This window comes from Rhinopithecus bieti, unplaced genomic scaffold, assembly GCF_001698545.2.
Source record: "Rhinopithecus bieti isolate Rb0 unplaced genomic scaffold, ASM169854v2 scaffold_39692, whole genome shotgun sequence".
Classification (NCBI taxonomy): domain Eukaryota; kingdom Metazoa; phylum Chordata; class Mammalia; order Primates; family Cercopithecidae; genus Rhinopithecus; species Rhinopithecus bieti.
In genome coordinates, this window is record NW_016816222.1 from 117847 (window position 1) to 138240 (window position 20394).

The 20394-nt window shown below is 44.3% G+C and overlaps 3 protein-coding genes across 5 annotated transcripts in view; all 3 read left to right on the forward strand.

Moving 5' to 3' along the window:
* The first annotated feature begins 5774 nt into the window (after positions 1–5774).
* On the forward strand, positions 5775–10045 carry LOC108516920 (melanoma-associated antigen B3-like). The gene is given in 3 exon segments (XM_017854676.1): positions 5775–5809; positions 8419–8622; positions 8624–10045. Coding segments are annotated over 2 exon segments (1038 nt in total). The 5' UTR covers positions 5775–5809; positions 8419–8479; the 3' UTR covers positions 9519–10045.
* Positions 10046–14313: 4268 nt separating this feature from the next.
* LOC108516917 (melanoma-associated antigen B4-like) lies at positions 14314–15559 on the forward strand. Its single transcript, XM_017854670.1, is given in 3 exon segments — positions 14314–15368; positions 15371–15388; positions 15391–15559. Coding segments are annotated over 3 exon segments (1038 nt in total). The 5' UTR covers positions 14314–14503; the 3' UTR covers positions 15546–15559.
* The window catches only part of MAGEB1 (MAGE family member B1), a 13068-nt gene continuing 8228 nt past the window's right edge, over positions 15555–20394 (forward strand). Inside the window, exons 1-3 of one of the 3 annotated variants that reach the window (XM_017854672.1) lie at positions 15555–16169; positions 18652–18743; positions 19482–19582. The gene's annotated coding sequence lies outside the window, so the exon portion shown is untranslated. Of the gene's footprint in view, positions 16170–18651; positions 18744–19481; positions 19583–19740; positions 19812–20394 lie in introns of those variants that run through there. The other 2 variants (XM_017854673.1, XM_017854674.1) reach the window with 2 other exon arrangements.

Here is a 20394-nt window from a genome sequence, read left to right on the forward strand (position 1 = left end):
ATATTAATTAATAAGTAGTAATATTAAAAGTAGTAATAATTGAGACGGAGTCTTGCTCTGTCGTTCAGGCTGGAGTGCAGTGGTGCAATCTCAGCTCGTTGCAACCTCTGCCTCCTGGGTTCAAGCAATTCTCCTACCTCAGCCACCTGAGTAGCTGGGATTACAGGGGCCTGCCACTACGCCTGGATAAGTTTTGGACTTTTAGTAGAGAGGGAATTTCACCATGTTGGCCAAGCTGGTCTCGAACTCCTGACCTCAAGTGATCCGCCTGCTTCAGCCTCCCAAAGTGCTGGGATTACGGGTGTTATTTTAGAGTGCACTCCTTCTACTACTACTAATAAAAAAAAAATGTTAACTATGAAACCAGTCTCAGGCAGGTCCTTCAGGCTGTATTTCAGAAGAAGGTGGTGTCATCATAAGAGATGACAGCTCCATGTGTATTATTGTTCCTGAAGACCTTCCGGTGGGACAAGATGTGGAGGTGGAAGACAGTGATACTGATGATCCTGACCTTGTGTAGGCCTAGGCGAATATGTGTGCTTTTGTCTTCATTTTAACAAAAGGTTTAAAATCTAAAAGTAAAATAGAAAAAAGCTTATAAAATATGAATATAAAGGAAGAAAATATTTTGTACAGCTGTACAATGTGCTTATGTTTCAAGCTAAGTGTAACTACAAAGAGTCAAAAGCTAGAAAAAATTAAGAAGTTTATAAAGCAAAAAAGTTACAGTAAGCTAAGGGTAATTTATTGTTAAAGAAAGAAAAGCACTTTTGAGAATTTAGTGTAGCCTAACTGTACAATGTTTATAAAGTCTATAGTAGTGTACGGTAATGTCCCAGGCCTTCACATTCATTTACTAGTCAATCACTGGCTCACCCAAAGCAACTTCCAGTTCTGCAAGCTACATTAATGGTAAATACTCTATACAGGTGTATGATTTTTAACAATCTTTTATATCATATTTTTTACTGTACCTTTTCTACATTTAGGTACACAAATACTTAGCACTGTGTTACATTTGCCTACAGTATTCAGTACAGTCACATGCTGTACAGGTTTGTGGCCTGGGAGCAATAGGCTATACCAAATAGCCTATGTGTGTAGTAGGCTATACCACCTAGGTTTGTGTAAGTGTACTCTATTATATTTGCACAACAATGAAATTGCCTAACAACGCATTTCTCAGAAAGTATCCTCATTGTTAAGCAATGCATTACGGTACATGGTGAAATGCTTACTACAGGTAAGCAATTTAATATATTCATTATATCATATAGTTACCTTGTTTTGTGGTAAGAGCACCTAAAATCTACTCTTAAAAAATTTGCAGTATGCAATACAATATTATTAACTGTAGTCCTCATACTCTACTTTAGATCTCTAGATTTATTCATCCTACAAAACTGCAACTTTTTTTTTGACATGCATCTCTGCATCCCCTCCCCACCCTGCCTCTGTTAACTACTGTTTTATTCTCTTTTCTATGTATTTAACTTTTTTTCTTTTAGAGTCTACATATAAGAGAGATTAATAGCATGTAGCATTTTCTTTCTGTGTCTAGTTTATTTCACTCAGCATAACGTCCCCCAAGTTCATCTGTGTTGTTGCAATGGCAGAATCTCTTTTTCGAGGCTAAATAACATTTTTTAAAATTTTATCTTAGTTTCAGGGGTACATGTGCAGGTTGTTATATAAGCAATTGCATGTCGTGGGAGTCTGGGGTACAGATTATTTCATCACCCAGGTAATAAGCATAGTACACAATAGGCAGTTTTTTCATCCTCACCCTCCTTCCACCTTCCACCCTCAAGTAGGCCCCAGGGTTTGTTGTTCCCTTCTTTGTGTCCATGTGTACTCAATATTTAACTCCCACAAAGAACATACAGTATTTGGTTTTCTGTTTCATGGTACATATATACCACAATTACTTTATCCATTCATCCATTGATAAACACTTTTGTTGTTTCCACATCTTGGTCATTGAGAATAATACTGCAGTGAACATGGGAGCACAAATATCTATAGGAGGTGATGATTTCATTTCCTTATGCTCAGAAGAGAGATTGCTGGGTCATATGGTAGTCCATTTTTAATTTTTGAGAAAGCTCATACTGTATTCCATAATGGTTGTACCAATATGCATTCCCACCAATAGTATAGAAGGGTTCCATTTTCTGTACACTCTTGCCAACACTCATCTCTAGTGGGTTTTTGTTCTGTTGCTTTTGTTTTATTTTTTTTTTATAATAGCCTTCCTAACTTGTATGATATCTCACTGTGGTTTTAATTTGCATTTCCCTGATGGTTAGTGATGTTGAGCACATCTTCGTATAGCTATTGGACATTTTTATGTCTGCTTTGGAGAAATGTGATACAAATAGTGATTTTTCTTGAGTAGTGATTATTCTTGGAAATGTGATTGAACACTGTATTAAAATTGTTGAGATCAAAAAATATTTTTTTAAAGGTTGTCTATTCTTGGTTTGCCTAATTCCTTTTACTCATTCTTCTTATAAAATTAAGAGTTTTGTATCAGGATTTGCTTAGATTATTAAAGAATGTAGGAGATATGAAATCCGAATTTATTGAACTTCATACTCACTCTCTTGTTTATTCCTTAATCATTAATTGAGCATCAGCTCTTTGGAAGTCTTCATGTTAGTACTGGGAATGTTTTCCCCAAAACAAATCAATTTCTTGTCCATTTAATTTTAGAGTCTAGGAGCAGCTGTCATAAAAAAAAAAAAAATGATGAGGTACTCTCTAAGACTTAAAGAACAAGTACAAAGAAGGAATGAGGAACAGAGGAGGTTGAGACGAGAGCAATCAATTGCAAACGCCCTGAAGCAAGGCAGTTTGGAGTATTAGGAAACCTCAAGTCCCCCAGTGGGAGGTAATTTTAAGGGAAACTACGTAGTGGGCTAGATGAGGCTGTGGGAGGGGCCAGGCCCTCAGATGGTGCCTCTCAGAGGTGTGAGACAAAGCCTGGAATGGGAAGTAGTTCTTAACAGCTATTTTGTGCTCATGGATAAACCAGAGAGAATCTGAACCTGGGGCAGGGATGGAATGTGTTCTGTGCTCTTGTCCCAGTGCAGGAGAACACAATCACAGTGCACAAACCTAGGTGCTTTATGCAGTTGGTACATTTCAGTGTTGAGAGACTAAGCCTGGAATGGGAAACTGTCCCTAACATTTACTTTCCTGTTGTGGGAAAACCAGAGAGAACCCCTACCTAGGATAGATGTGAAAAGTGTTCTATGTCCCTATCCCAGCACAGTCTAATACAGTGCACAACCTAGGTGTTCTATGTACATCATCTCTAGTGAGTTTCTGAGAAATAAGAAAGACGACAGCTTCAGGGGAGGTAGGATGCCCAGAAGCCACTGTGCTGGCACTCTTTGTCCTGGGTTGGAGAATCAAGAGCCCGCTCTATTAAAAGGACATTCAACAGCGGTGTGGCCAGGCATGGTGGCTCATGCCTGTAATCCCAGCACTTTGGGAGGCAAGGCAGGTGGATCTCTTGAGATCAGTTCACGACCAGTCTGGTCAACATGGTGAAACCCCGTCTCTACTAAAAATACAAAAATTAGCTGGGCGTGGTGGTGGACACCTGTAATCCCAGCTACTAGGGAGGCTGAAGCAGGAGAATCACTTGAGCCCGGAGGCGGAGGTTGCAGTGAGCTGAGATAGTGCCTCTGCATTCCAGCCTGGGTGACAGACTGAGACTCCATCTCAAAAAATAAATAAATAATAAAATTCAAAACGGGTGGTTAACATAGAAGGGTGTCTAGGAGTTAGAGAAAAATATTGGTCATTGACAAAATTTTGAGACTTGAGTTGTATCCAATTGGGGAAAGCTCTTCCACAAACACTTTATAAATTGTATAATTGTCCTTGCTAAGCAGCATTTTGTTTGATTATAATTTCTTTGTTTGGAGTTTGGTAATATGCTCAAGTTCACAGGGAGAATAAGTGACAGGGCTGGGACTAGACTCCTGTTCTGAATTCTTCTAGAGCCCACACTCTTCATTCTATTCCTCTCTGCCTGGAGCACACTTTGTGTTCCTTAATTCACTTTTCTTCTCAATACTTCCAAATATATCTCATGGGTGAAAAAGAAGGATTCTGTGCCCAAAGAATTGGATTGGAATACATAGCCAAAGCAATAAAGAATATCAAAATAAATGAAAGCTATGAATAAAGAGGAGAAAGAGATATTATTCAGTGACAATATGATCATCTACATGTGCACAGTCAGATAACCTCAAAATCAGGGACCACACAATCATCCTGAACAGCTCCTTCCCCTTAAGAAGTAAATCAATTAAAACAGAAGTCACATAAGAGGCTAATGCTGGCTATTGAAAAGAGTAAATCAGCATCATTTTTCTCTGACAAACCACCACCTACCCTGGACTCCCTGCTTTGTGTTATAGTTTCTTTACCTCACATTAGCCCTGGGGCACAGACTTGCAAGGTTTGCAGTAGGAACATCGTCCAAGAGTTTGCAGGGATATGGCATTTCCCAGGAAGCCTTCATTCAGAGAGGCAAGAGAAAATAAGGAGGACACCCATAAATAAATACCGGAAAGACAACCACACCAAAAGATAACGGGGCCTTCCTCGATCTACCCAAACCTGTTATCAGGCCTAGAATGTCCCAGGCAGTACAGTCAGACTGAGCATCCTCTCTTTTACCCTTCGGAGTTCTCAGCGAAGTGAGAGTTTTGACCTAAGGTGACCTCAGTTAACCAGAGGGAGGATCCAGGGTCTGGCAGATATCAGGGAGGACCTTGAATGAAGAACAGGAGGAGCCAGAACAGTGATGTCCCATAGAAACCTGACTCCGCCGTCTGCTCTCTCAGGACCCAAATATCCCTGGCCTAATGTGGCTCATCCAAACTTCAGCCTAGATCTCAGAGGACCTTGATCTGAGCAGGATTCATGGAACGGAAGGTGGAGTCCCAGGACTGGCCAGCAGCGAAGTGAGGCTCTTGAGTGAGTAAAAAAGGGAAAACTAAACCCACAAATGAGGGTACTTCACGGAGCCCAATTCATGTTTTTAACCCTGGAAAACCCCAGGCAGAGCTATAAAACTGGCTTGCCTCTCATTTCAGCCTGGAGGGTCTCAGGGAGGGGAAGGCTTTGTCTAACTGGGCAGCCTCAGTTCTTCAGAGGTGTCTTGGCCCTAACTAGGGTCAAGATGAAGACCAAGCCTGTGAGGTTTCTCACGCCTGTAATCCCAGCACATTGGGAGGCGGAGGCGAGTGAACTGTTTGAGCCTAGGAGTTGGAAACCAGCCAGGGCAGCATGGCAAAAACTTGTCTCTGCAAAAAAAAAAAAAAAAAAAAAAAAAATTAGCCAGGCAGCAGTGGAGCACCCCTGTAGTCCCAGTCACCTGGGAGGTTGAGGTGGGAGGATTGCTTAAGCCCTAGGAGTCGAGGCCACAGTGAGCCGAGGTCACGCCACTGCGCTTTAGCCTGGGCGACAGAGAGAGACACTGTCTCAAATTACCCGGGCGTGGTGGCGGGCGCCTGTAGTCCCAGCTATTCGGGAGGTGGAGGCAGGAGAATCGCTTGAACCCGGAAGGCGGAGGTTGCAGTGAGCGGAGATCGCGCCACTGCGCTCCCGCCTGAGTGACAGAGCGAGACTCCGTCTCAAAATAAATACATATATAAATAAATAAATAGAAACTTTTTTTTTTAAGGCAGGGCGCTGGCTCACGCTTGTAATCCCAACATTTTGGGAGGACGAAGACAACCGCATCGCTTGAGCACAGGAGTTCGAGGACTGGGAGGCGGAGGTTGTGGTAAGCCAAGATCGCGAGGCTGCACTCCAGCCTGGAAGACAGAGTGAGGCCCTGTCTCAAAAGAAAAAAAAAAAAAAATGAGGCCCACTGGTGCTAACCAGGGAACCTCTCTCCAAAAGAGGGGCCCACCAAAATCCCTAACCCTGTTTTCAGGTCTTTGAAGCCCCAGGACATGGCCCGATAACATGCCTAGACTTCCCCTCTAGGGACTATGGGAGGGGAGGATTTTGGAGGTTGGCGGACTTCACTCAGTAGAGGTGTTACTCTGCTCCGCTTAGTATCAAGATAAGAACCCTGAATAAGGACCTAGGGACCACTGACTCCAGAACAGCGGGGTCCCAGCGTCTCAGCCCCTGCTGTCAGCCCTTGGAGACCCCAAGCGGGACGTGGCTCATCCTCATTTCCGATTTGAAAGAGGCTGTTGGCCTGACAGGTGCAATCGTTTCAGTCAGGTCCGAAGCCTAGCGTGAATTCTTAGTACTGATCTGGAGTAAAGGTAAGAACCCTGAGCAGGGACTGAAGGGACCACTCCCTGCCCATTACAAAGGGGGACCCACAAAGTCTCACCTTTGTGGTTGACCCTGGGAGGTCCTGGTTGAGTTCTGTCTGGAAAGGCTCCCAGAGGGAGGGCCTTTCACTAAGGAATCAGCCCCAGTTATTCGGTTGGAGAGGACCTGGACCCTAACTGGAGCCAAGGTGAAGTCTCCGAGTGCTAAAGGATGGGATCTCTTCCCAGGAGGGGCGTCAACAGAGACCAGCAGCAGCCCTACTGGTTAGCATTCACCTGGTTAGCACCAGTGGTCCTTGTATTTTTTATTTATTTTTATTTTTTTTTTCAGACAGGGTCTCACTGCTGCTAGCCAGTTTAGAAGGCTCCAGATAGGGGTAGTCATAAGCGGGGGCCCTGACTTCCCCATCCAGGGAGGGAAGTATTCAGGAAGATGAGGGTTTTGTTTGGAGGTTAGCGAACTCAGGTCAGTAGAAGGAGAAATTTCAGGCTGTGATAAGATACCAAGGTGAAGACCCTGAATGAGAATCTAGGGACTGCCGACTCCAAAACAGTGAAGTCCCATAGAGTTCCACCCCTGTTGTCAGTCATCAGACCCCAGGAAGCTGTGAACAGATAAAGCTCGTCCCCACCTCCTTGGAAGTGCTTTGAAGGGGAGGATCCGGAGTTGAGGGGCACGGTATCCCTACGGCAGAGGGTGAATTCCTTGGACTGTTCTGGAGTCAAGGTCAAGACCCCGAATGTGGACGAAAGGGACCACCATCCCCCAACCTATAACAAAGAGGGCCACACTAAGTCCTGCCCCTGAAGTCTTCCCTGGGAATACCTTGAAAGCTGTCTGACAGATGTCTGCCTGGAAAGTCTCAGGGAGGGAAGGGCCCTGGTCTAAGAAAGTAGGGCCAGTTCAGCAGGTGGAAGAGAGACTTGGGTCCTAACTGGAGTCAAGGTGAGGGCCCTGAGTGCTAATGAAGGAATCTCTCTGCAATAGAGGTGTCAACACAAACAACGTCCCTGCACTCATTTTGCAAGTTCCAGGCAAAGGTATTCATAGGGGAAGGTCCCTGACTTCCCTGTCTAGGTCCTTGTTCTGAGGCTGGAGGACTTAGGTTAATGGAGGGAAGTGTCCCACATCCTACTAGGAGTCAAGATCAGAGACCTGAGCGAAAGCTAAAGGGAACACTGTCTCTAAAAAGTAGAGTCCCACAAATTATGCTTCTTCTCTCAGCTCCGGGAAGCCTTGGAATAACATCAGCCCCCCTTACTGCCTAGGGAGTGCCAGAAAGGTTGAACTAATTACATGCCCCAGTTCTGCAGACGGAAGAGGGAGGAGACCCAGAGCCTTACAGGGGTCACAGTGAGGACCCTGAATGAGGACTAGTGATATCACTCTTCCCACATAAAGAAGAGACAACAAAGAGTCCCCCACTCCCCACCTGCAGCCCTGAGGAGGCTGGGCATGGAGGTCAGGTATATGTGAACTCATCTTCTTTTAATGGCATTAGGTTGCTGAGGGCCTTTATCTAAAGTGAGGGGCATCAGATCAGCAGAGGCAGCTGTCCTAGGTCCTATCTAGAGACAAGATGAGGACTATGAATGAGGTGTCAGAACCCCAATAAGCCCAGGAAAGGGTAGGTCTCCACAGTGCTCTTAGCACCTAGTTCCTCCTGTCAGGGGTGGTGAGGCTGAGACATTCCTTCACCTCCTCTTAGGTGGTCCCAAGGAGATGAGGACATTTGTTGGAGGTGTCAAATTTAGTGCAGCACAGGGGAGGGGACCCAGCCCTGACAGTTTTTATGATGGTCCTGAATGTGAACTGAGGGAAACCTCCTACCCCAGAGTAAAAGGAAATCCACAAGGACTAGACATGTCATGGCTGCTCTCAGTCCCAGTATACACAGAACAGGGCTGGCAGGCTGTGGCCTAAGGCACACTTTAATTACTTTCACAGGGTTCTCAGAGGACAAACTGTTCAGAACAGAAGCCCTCTGGGTTTCTAGAGCAGTGCTCTCACAGAAAACTGCAGAGGCGGTCTTCTTTTAAATCCAAAGTGGTACCTCTCTGCTGAAGGCTCTCATACCCTCTCTTTCTCTCTCTCCTCCAGGTGCCTGTGTCATCTGCTCTTCTGCTGATACTCCTGCCTGCTGTTCCTGATCACAGCCATCATGCCTCGGGGTCAGAAGAGTACGCTCCATGCACGTGAGAAATGCCAGCAGACCTGGGGTCAGATCCAGGGTCGCCAGGGTGCTCAGATCACTGCAACTCAGAAGAAAAAAGTATCTTTTTCATCTCCTCTTATTTTGGGGCTACTATCCAGAAAAGTCTGCTGGTAGGTCAGGTAGTGTTCTCAAGAAGCCTCAGAGAGCACTATCCACCACTACATCTGTAGATGTTTATCACAAAAAGTCATACAAGGGAGCCAACAGTAAAACTGAGAAAAAGCAAAGCTTCTCTCAGGGTCTATCCTCCACTGTGCAGTCTCGCACAGACCCTCTAACCATTAAGACAAAGATGTTGGTGCAATTCCTGATGGAAATGTACAAAATGAAAAAGCCCATTATGAAAGCAGATATGCTAAAAATTGTCCAAAAAAGGCATGAGAATCACTTCCCTGAGATTCTTAAAAAAGCTTCTTTCAACATGGAGGTGGTATTTGGTGTTGATTTAAAGAAAGTTGATTCTACCAAGGACTCCTATGTCCTTGTCAGCAAAATGGATCTCCCCAACAATGGGGCGGTGACTCGTGGGAGGGGGTTTCCCAAGACAGGTCTCCTGCTGAATCTCCTGGGCATGATCTTCATGAAGGGCAACTGTGCCACTGAGGAGAAGATCTGGGAATTCCTGAATAAGATGAGAATATATGATGGGAAGAAACACTTCATATTTGGGGAGCCCAGAAAGCTCATCACCCAAGATTTGGTGAAGCTGAAATACCTGGAGTACCGACAAGTGCCCAACAGTAATCCTGCACGCTATGAATTCCTGTGGGGTCCAAGAGCCCATGCTGAAACCAGCAAGATGAAGGTACTGGAGTTTTGGGCCAAGGTCAATCAAACTGTCCCCAGTGCGTTCCACTTCTGGTATGAAGAGGCTTTGAGAGATGAGAAAGAAAGAGTCGAAGCTGCAGCTACGTTCAATGATGGCAGTAGTGCTATGGGCAGAAAATGTTCCAAGGTCAAGGCTAGCAGCTCTTCCCACGCCTAGTGAAGTTGAAGCAAAATTTTCATTTTGTAGTTAAAGAGGGCAGTCACTGTTCCAAGGAGTGAAGGACTGGGTGTTACTGAAGGGAACACACTGTATAATACCTTTTTGTTTCTGTTCTAAATGGATAATTTGAAGATTTATCTGTATTTTGGCGCATACTTTTCAAATTTTCCTTTTATTTATCATTGTAATCTAAATTTAGGATTGCTATTGGTCATATTTGTTGTTTAAGAGTAAAAATTTTGCTGTTTCGTAAAACAGATCGAGAAAAGTTCTGTCTTATTTACTGATCTGGTGCAAGATAACTTGGAATTAGAATAAGCATTTCCTTGAAAATGTTTTTTTAAAAAAAGTCAGCAGTAAAATGTGTGGGATTAAGAAATAGAGAAAGAGTGTAAGATGGTCAATATTTGGTTTCCTAAATGCTTTTACTCTGTGTTTTAAGAAAATGAAAGATAAATAACCATATATGTCTGGCTTATTTAAGAATGTAGAATTAAATCATAATAAATTAGACCTCATGCTGACACACTCATTCTCCAAGTGTTAATTGAGCGTCTGCTCTTGGAAGGATCCATGCTAGTACTGGGAGGGCTAAGAAAAAGAAAACCTGGCAACTGACCTTAAAATTATAAGGTCGAGAAGCAGCTATCATCTAAGGAAAATGGTGATATTCGCTCTAAGACCAAAAGGATACATGATAAGAAGGGAGGGAGGTAGTTCCACATGAGAACAGTCAAGTATGAATTATCTAATCAAGGCGGTGTTGGGCCTAAGAAAATGCAGATCCCTCAATGGGAGTTCATCTAAGTGAGGCTCCATGGTGGGCTGGATGAGGCTGTGGGAATGGTGAGCAGGGGCCAGGCTCTCAGAAGTTGCCTCTCAGAGGTGCGAGACAAAGCTTGGAATAGGAAACAGTTCTTAAAACAGTTACTTTGGGATCATGGATAAACCAGGGAGAACCTAGGGTAGGAATGTGTCCTGTGCTCTTCTCCCAGTACAAATAAACACAGCACACACTAGGTGTTTTGTACACATCATCTCCAGCCAGTTTCTGAGAAATAAGGGTAATACCCTCAAGGGAGGTGGGAGGACCAGAAGCCACTGTGCTGGTACTCTTTGCCCTGTTCCATTAAAAGCACATTCAATTAGGTTACCTCGTGTGTAATTTGGCAAACTCTAGGCAAGGTCTAGATTTTGAGAGGTAGTTAAATGAATCAAAATAAAAGTGGTTTAGATGGAAGGATAGCTGAGAGAGGAGGAAGTTTTTGGTTCTTGAAACTCATTTTAGAATCTGTGTTGCATCTACTGAGGAAGTCTACCTCATACTAATATTGAATGATCTATCAAGTAATGAGGAAATATTATTTAGTTTTCCTTTCTAGGTAGCACTTTGTCTGATAGGGCTTTCTTTGTCCTAGAATATGGTATAATCTCTGACATCTCCCGCACTGAAAAATAAGTCCCAGTGTAGCAGATTGCAATGTCAGGGTACAAATTAATCATAATAAGAACTGGCACTATTTTATGTCACAATACATCTCAAGCACTTTACATACATTGTATACATTTTACCGGTCCTACAAAACAGAGCTTATCAAATCTACTTCACAGATAAAAAGCCTGAAGCCCACAGTCTATTAATGTGTCCAATTTCACATGGCTGGTAAGTGACAGGACTGGGGCAAGACCTCTAGTCTGAATTAGTGTAAAGCACACTCTGTTCCATGCCTCCCAACCTGAGACTGACTGTGTCCCCTTATTCACTTTTCTTCTCACTACTCCCAAATGTATATCAAGTGATAAAAAGATTCTGTGCCCAATTTGCTGGACTGAAATACATAACCAGAGCAAGGAAATTACCAAAATGGTCGAGGGGTGTGAATTAAGGAGAGAAAGATAATATTTGGTGACAATATGATTACATATGCAAAGTCAGATAAACTCAAAAGATCATGGGCTCACATTCTGTCATTCTGGACAGTTCCCCTTTTTATAGGAAGTTAAATCTTTTCCAAGAGAAATATATAACAGGGTTGTAAAGAGAAGAAATAGATCAACATGTTTTTTTTTTTTTTCCTCTGACGGTATGACTTTTAACCCTGGGCTCCTGCCTGTGTTACAGCTTCCCTATCTTACATCACTCCTGGGACAGGGATTCATTGTCTGCAAGATTTATTGTAGGGAAACTGCTTAAGAGCTTTTAGGGATGTGGCATTTCCCAGGAAGTCATTAATTAAGGGACAAGAGCCAAGATAAAGACCTTCATATAGGAGGACTGAGCAGAGCATGCCAGACAGAGTTCTTAGCCTGAGCATCTCCTCACTTATTCTTCAGGGTTCTCAGGGACTTATGAGTTCCTGCATCTCAGGTCAGTAGAGGGAGGAGTCCCATTCTCTGACACATACCAAGCTGAGGACCCTGAATGAAGAATGAGGGAAGCACTCACCCGAATAGTCTTGACAGGATGTGGCTGAACCTGATTTCTACTCCGGAGTTCTCAAGAAGGTAAAGACCATGATCTGAGGCTGGCTGACTCAGGTCCATAGAGGAAGGATTCCTAATGTGTACCAGGAGTAAAGCGAGTACCCTGAAGAGTGCAGAAACCACCAAACCCCTATCAGTGAGGACCCCACAGAATCCTCCCTATTGTCATCTCTGAGAGATTCAGGCATGAATGTCAGACAGAGGCATCCTCATATCCTCAGTAGTAACAGAGAAGTGAAGGTCTGGTTCTGAGGTGGGCAATCCCAGCTCAGCAAAGGGAAGACTATTAAGCCTTCCTGTGAGTCAGATTTAGGATCCTGAGTTAGGACCTGAGTAGGACAATCCATCATAAGACCTCAACCTGTCTACCACAGCTGCCACTCTTGGGAGACCACGGTCAGTTGTGGCCAGATAAGGCCGCCCTCTTCCTCCTATCAGATCTCAGGGAGGTGCAGGCCTTTTAAACGGAGAGGTCTTCAGGTCAAAAAAGAGGGGAGCCCCAGAACCTGCTAGGAGCCAAATCAAGGAAACCGAGTGAGAACTGAGGGGACTGCTCACCTCTGAATAGAGAGGACAACAGAGTTCACCCCCCTGCATAAATCTTAAATTGCCAGGGCAGCATGTAAGGTTGAGGATTCACCACCACTTTTTAAATTTTTTTTAAATAATTGACCTTCTTTTTTAGAATAGTTTTACGTTCACAGCAAAACTAAGCAGAAAGCACAGAGTCCCATGGGAATCCTGTCCTCCCACAGACACAGTCTCCCTCATATCAATCTCCCAAGCCAGGGTGATACATTTGTTACAATTGAGAATACATGGACACGTCATTATCACCCGATGTCCGATGTCTGTAGTTTAGGATTCATTCCTGATGTTGCACATTCTGTGGGTTTTAATATTTAAAAATGTAAAATGACATATGTTTACCACCATAGAATCATCCAGAATTGTTTTACTGCCTTAAAAGTTCTCTGTGCCGGATCTATTTATCTCTCACTCTCCCCAACCCTTGGAAACCACTGAACTTTGTACTGTTTCCATACTTTTGCCTTTTCCAGAATGTCATATAGATGAAATTATGCAATGTATAGACTTTTCAAATTGGCTTCTTTCACTCTGTGATATGTATCTAAGTTTCATCCATGTCTCTTTGTGGCGTGATAGCTCATTCCCTTTTAGTGCTGAATAATACTTTATTCTGTTAATTTACCCACTCTCCTTCTGAAGGACATATTGGTTGCTTCCCAATTTGGGCAATTATGAATAAAGCTACTATAAACATTTGTGTGCAGGTCTTTTTTTTTGTGTGTGTGTGGGTATACTGTTTTCAACTCATTTGGCTAAATAACAAGGAGTGCACTTGCTAGATCATATGATAAGAGTATGCATAGCTTTGTAAGAAACTTACAAACTGTCTTCCAAAGTGGCTGTACCATTTAGCATGTCCACCAGCAATGACAGTGTGCTCCTGTTGCTCCACATCCTCATCCGTATTTGGGGTTATCAGTGTTTTTGATTTTGACCATTCTTATAGGTATGTAGTGGTATCACATTATTGTTTTAATTTGCAAGTCTCTAATGACCTGTGATGTTGACCATCATTTCATGTATGTATTGCCTTCCACATATATTATTTGTTGAGGTGCCTGTTTAGATCTTTTGCCCATTTTTCATAGGGTTGGTCAGTTCTTATTGTTCAGTTTTAAGAAATTTTTGTATGTTTTGGTTAACAGTCCCTTATAAGATATGTCTTTTGAAAATAATTTTTTCCCAACCTGGGAGTTATCTTATTCTCTTTGTGGTATCCTTAGCAGAGCAGAAGTTTTAATTTAGCAAAGTCCAGATTATCAATTTTTTTTTTCTTAGATGCCCATCACATTTTATGTCAGAACTAGAAAAGGTGAAATTCTTGGTTTGAAGTCGCAGTTATCTGTCAGCAGAAGAGACAGCCCACAACCCTGCATGGAGTCCAGGTGAGGATCTTCAGTGCAAATTTGGGACCTAAAGAGAGAGCACTAAATGCTTCTAGGCAGGGGTGGTGGGTTGAGGGGCCCCTCGACTTCGCTCATTTGGGTCCCAGAAAACTAAAGAGTCAATTTCACAACACCAATAGAGGGAGGCTCAGGCCCTGCCAAGAGCTGACATGATAATTTTAAAGGTAATCAGAGTGGATCCTCTCCAAGCTAGAACACAGAGAGCCCAACTGCGAGGCTTGTTGTCACCCAGTCAGCCCCAGGCAGGGTTGGCAAGCTGCAGCCTAAGGCACATTGTAACTTCCTCAGCTGAGTTCTCAGGGGACAGAATGACTAAGAACAATAGCCCAGTGAATACTTAGAGCAGTGTTCTCAAGGAATCCTGCAGAGGCGGCTTCTGAAAAGCCAAGGTAGTATCTGCCTGCTGAAGGTGTTCTCAGGATTTCATTCGCTCTTCTCCAGGAACCACATCAACTACCCTTCTGCCTACACTCCTGCCTGCTGTGCCTAACCACAGCCATCATGCCTCGGGGTCAGAAGAGTAAGCTTCGTGCCCGTGAGAAACGCCAGCGGACCCGTGCTCAGACCCAGGATCTCAAGGTTGGTCAGGCTACTGCAGCAGAGAAAGAAGAGTCTCCTTCCTCTTCCTCATCTGTTTTGGGGGATACTCCCTCCAGCTCCCTTGCTTTGGGCATTCCCCAGAAGCCTCAGAGAGAGCCACCCACCACCCCTGCTGCTGCAGCTATGTCAGGCACTGGACCTGATGAAGGTGAGGAGAGCCAAGATGAGGAAAATGCAAGTTCCTCCCAGGCCTCAGCATCCGCTGAGAGTTCACTCAAAGATCCTCTAACCAGGAAGACGAAGATGTTGGTGCAGTTCCTGCTGTACAAGTATAAAATGAAAGAGCCCACTACAAAGGCAGAAATGCTGAAGATCATCAGCAAAAAGTACAAGGAGCACTTCCCTGAGATCTTCAGGAAAGTCTCTCAGCGCACAGAGCTGGTCTTTGGCCTTGCCTTGAAGGAGGTCAACCCCACCACTCACTCCTACATCCTCGTCAGCATGCTGGGCCCCAGCAATGATGGAAACGAGAGCAGTGCCTGGAGCCTTCCGAGAAATGGGCTTCTGATGCCTCTACTGAGTGTGATCTTCTTAAACGGCAACTGTGCCGGTGAAGAGGAAATCTGGGAATTCCTGAATATGTTGGGGATCTATGATGGAAAGAGGCACCTTATCTTTGGGGAACCCCGAAAGCTCATCACCCAAGATCTGGTGCAGGAAAAATATCTGAAATACCAACAGGTGCCCAACAGTGATCCCCCACGCTATCAATTCCTGTGGGGTCCAAGAGCTTATGCAGAAACCAGCAAGATGAAAGTCCTGGAGTTTTGGCCAAGGTGAATGACACCACCCCAATAACTTCCCACTCCTTTATGAAGAGGCTTTGAGAGATGAAGAAGAGAGAACCGGAGCCCGGCCCAGAGTTGCAGCCAGGCGTGGCACTACGGCCGTGACTAGTGCGTATTCCAGGGCCACATCCAGCAGCTCTTCCCACCCCATGTGAGATCTAAGGCAAATTGTTCATTTTGTGGTTGAAAGACCTGTTGCTTTCTCTGTTCCTGTGATGCATGAATAACTTGTTGATTTATCTCTTTGTTGTATTTTCTAGTGATGTTTCTTAAAATAGAAAGTTTATTTAGATTCAGAATATAAGTTTAGAAATGGCATGCATCACACACTTATTGCTGTTTATCAGGTTGGTTTAGTAATAATTTTGTTTTTGAAATACAGATAGAAAATCCTGAAATCATTTTTGTGATACAGAGCAAAATAACATGGCATGGGAGTAAGTTTATCCTTAGAAATTTAAAATAACTCCACAGTAAAATAGGTAGAATCTGAAGATAGAAAGAGAAGAAAAGTAAAAGTTGCTTTATTCGTGGTTTGTCTTACTCCGTTCAGTCTTTTTTTGTTCATAAATTTAAAAGTTACATACCTGGTTTGCTTAGATTATTCAAGAATGTGGAGGCCTGGGCCAAGGTCAATGACAGTGTCCCCATTGTCTTCCCTCCATTAAGAGAAGACTTGGAGAGATGAGGGAGAGAGAGCCAGAGATAGTGTTGCAACTGGGTCTGGCATGTTTCAGTGTGGTGTCCAGCAGTGTCTCCCACTACTTGTGAAGTCTGAGGTATATTCTTTACTTTTGATTAAGAAAACACTTAACTTTCTAATTAATGGAGGGCCAAAGGGGAGTTGGTGGGAATACTATATATAACATATTTGTATGTAAAATGATTTATCTTTTCTTTTTCCTGCTTTTCAGTGTTCTTTTTTTAAATTGTAGATTTATTTAGTTTCAGAATCTAAGTTTGTGAATGGCATGAATCACTCATTTATTAAAATATAACAGGTTGAAGAACGAGAATTTTGCATTATGTAAAACAATTTAAAATCTTTTAAGTCTTTTCCTGTGATCTAGAACAAGATAATATGGAATTGGAATATGAAATTTGTGAAAAGGAAATTACCTTGCAATAAAGTTGGTGGGACCATGAAGTAGAGAAAAAAAAAAGTAAAATGTGGTCAATTCTTGCTTTGTTTTGTTCTTTTTAGTCTTTCTTTGTAAAACTGAAGTATATGTACCCGGATTGGCTTAGCTTTTCAGGAATGTGGGGAAATTAAATAGCAATACATTTGACTTCCTGGTCACTTACACTTTAATCGTCCAAATATTAATTGAGCAGCTGTTCTTTGGAGGGCTCCTGGCTAGTACCGGATAAACTAAAAAAACAAAAAACAAACAAACAACAAAAAACCCCCAATCCCTGCCCGCAGAATTTTAGAATCCAAAAGCAGCTATCATATAATGAAGGTGATGAGATACTCCCTAAGACCTAAAGACAGGTGAAAAGAGGGAATAAGAAAGAAGGTGGGGGTGTTTCCAGCAGTGGAATCTAGTGTAAATATCCTAAGCAAGGTAATCGAGACTTTGGGAAACCGACCATACTGCAATAGGAGGTAATTTTATGTCCCGGCATAGTGCCTAGATGGGGTGCACTGAGCAGGGGTCACACACTCAGATGGTGGATCTCAGACTTGAGAGATGGAGACTGGAATGAAAAACTGCCTTTAACAGTTACTTTGAAATTGCGGAAAAACCAGAGGGAATCTTTGCCTAGAAGCAGGGATTGAAAGTGGCCGGTGCTCTTGTCCCAGTGCAAGTGAAGTGAATCCAGTACACAACCTAGGTGTTTTATGCACGTAGTCCCCAGAGTGTTTCTGAGAAATAAAGGTGATACTCCTTTAAGACTGGAAACTCATAAGCCACTGGGCTAATACTCTGCTACCAGCTGGGCAGCCAGAACCCATTCCATTAAAAGGAATTTTTTTCCTTTCATGTGTTTTTGCAAATTCTAAGGGAGATCTAGATTTTTGATGGTGGTAAAATGAATGAAAATAAGTGGTTTGGATGAAAGGCCAGAGTTGGTCTTTGAACCAAACCCTAGAAGGTTTGAGTTGCTTTCAGATGAGAAAGACAACTCCACACTCAAAATATGATTTAATACGGAAAAGTTATTTAGAGTTTCTTTGTAAGTTGCATTTTGGACTGATTTGTTGTTCCATGTCTTAGAAAGTTGTATATTCTTTGTTATCTCTTGGACTTGAAAAAAATCAGCAGGGTGGACGATTTCTTCTGTACTTGAAATAATCATAGTAATAACAAGCCTTGTTTAAAGTCTCAATGCACACCAGGGCTTTGCACACTTTCACCACATTCCACCGGTCTTATAAGACAAGGCTTATCAAGCTCATTTCACAGATGCAGAGCCTGAGGCTCATCGAGTTTGGTAATGTGCCCAAGTTCACACAGCTAGTAAGTGATGGGGCTGGAACTAGACTGCTAGTCTGAATTCCTCTAGAGTCCACACTGTTCCACTCCTCCCAAACTGAAGCTTACTGTGAATTGCTTAATTCATTTTCTTCTACAACCCCAAAGTGTGTCTCAGGTAAGAAAGAAGAGGTCTCTGTACCCCAAACACTGGATTGGAATACATAACCAGAGCAAGAAGAATACCACAATAATTGACAGACGTGAGTTACAGAGAAAAATAAACAATGCTCGGTGACAATATGATCACTGACGGAAGCAAAATTAGATAGCTTCGAAAGATCAAAAGATTACAAAAATCATCTGGCTGCACCTTTTCTGTAGAAAGTAGATCTTTTAGAACTACCCTTTGGTTGGTGAAGTGAAGAAATAGATCAGCATGTTTTTTTTCCCTGAGAACACAACATCTGTCCGAGGCTCTCCACCTTCCGTTTCAGTTTCCTAGTGTCACATCACTTCTGGGACAGGGACCTCTTCTCTGCAAGGTTTGCAAAGAGGAAACTGGTCAAATTTTTGCAGGGATGTGACATTTCCCTGGAAGAGTTTGATCAAGAGACAGAAGCCAACATGAGAACACTCATGAATGAATAGTGGGGGGAAAACCACTCCAAAATGTAAGGGTACATCCAGCCCCTCAGGAGAGTGACCTCAGTTCAGTAGACAGAGGAGTCCCAGGTTCTGATACATGTAAAGGCAAGGAGCATAAAAGAAGACTGATGGAAGGACCCAGCCAAAGCTGTGGGGTTCTATGGAGTCCTTTCCTTACTATCTGTTATTGCAGGTTGCAAAAGGACTGTGATCATGAGGATCATCCAGAATTCCAACTCGAAATTCTCAGAAAACAGGACCTTGATGTGAGAGGAGCAGGTTCAGGTAAACAAAGCGTAAGTTACAGGTTTGCTCACTTGTCAAGGTGAGGACCTGAATGTGAACTAAGGATAGCACCCACACGGCCTCACAAAGTCCCCTCTGCTGTCAGCCCTAGGAAGCCTTGGCGGAGATGGCAGGCTGATTTCTGCCTGGAAAGTCTCAGGGACATGACTGGTTCCGTCTAATTGGGGGAGCCTCAGTTTTACAGAAGGAAGAGGCCGAGACCCTAATAAGAATCAATGTAGGACTCTTAAGTGTTAAGAGGGGACTCCACCAGCAGACGAGTCCCCAGAATTCATCCCCTGTTTTGAGGCATCAGACATAGCTAGCTGCCTAAGATGCCTCTCATTTCCGCCTGGAAGGTCTCAGGGAGGATGGGGAGTATGGGGCCGGAAGGGAGTCGCTTCAGTTCTGCCCGGAGAGGAAACCAGAGTCAGGTGAGGAGTCTGAGAGCTGATGAGAAGACCTCTCCCCAAAAAGGGACTTTCACAGAGCCCTGCCGCTGCTGTCAGGCCTGTGAGGCCCAGGCAGGGATGGCCTGTGTGGCTCGCTAAGATTTCCACCTTGGGGGCTGAGGGAGGGTGGGGGTATTGTTTGGAAGCTGGCGGATTTGGGTCAGAAGGCGGAGTCATCCCAGGCTGCTAGATGAGCAGGGGTGAGGACCCCTAGTGGGGACGTAGGGAGCAGCGACGCTAGAACAGTTACTGCCGGATGTGGCTCATCCTGACTTCCGCTTTGAAGGCGAGGACGCGAGCGAGCGAGCAGCGAGCGTAAGGGTGCGGTGTCTGCCTGGCGGATTTGGGTCAAGAGGTGGAAGTTGTCCCAGGCTGCTAGATAATAAGGTGAGGAACCCTAGTGGGGACGAAGGGACCAGCGACGCTTGAACAGTGTCTTAGCATGCTGCCTCTGTCGTCAGTCCTCAGAGACTCTTGCCGTCAGCCCTCAGAGGCCCTGGGCTGCCGGATGTGGCTCATCCTCACTTCCGCTTTGAAGGCGAGGACCCGAGCGAGCGTAAGGGGTGCGGCGTCCGGTCAGCCGAGGGTGAATTCTCAGGACTGGTCGGGAGTCAAGGTGCGGACCCTGAGTGTAAATTAAAGAGACCACCCCCACCCGTAACAAAGAGGGCCCCACTAAGTCCCGCTTCTCCATTTGGTCCTGGGAGGCCTCAGGTAACCGGATGGGTAGCACCCTGACTGTCTCTTCAGTGACTCAGGGAGATGAGGGCTTTGGCCTAAGTCTTACAGAGTCAGGTCAATAGAGGGAGGAGTCCTAAACCCTACTAGGAATCAGGGAGAAAGTCCTGTGTGACGACTGAGTGAGTCACTGACTCCGGAACAGTGAGGTCCAAAAGTCCCGCTGCTGGGCTGTGCACGGTGACTCACGCCTGTAATCCCAGCACTTTGGGAGGCCGAGGCGGGTGGATCACGAGGTCAGGAGATCAAGACCATCCTGGCTAACATGGTGAAACTCCGTCTCTAATAAAAATACAAAAAATTATCGGGGCATGGTGGCGGGTGCCTGTAGTCCCAGCTACTTGGGAGGGTGAGACAGGAGAATGGCGTGAACCCGGTAGGCGGAGCTTACAGTGAGCCGAGATTGCGCCACTGCACTCCAGCCGGGGGGACAGAGCGAGACTCCGTCACAAAAAAAAAAA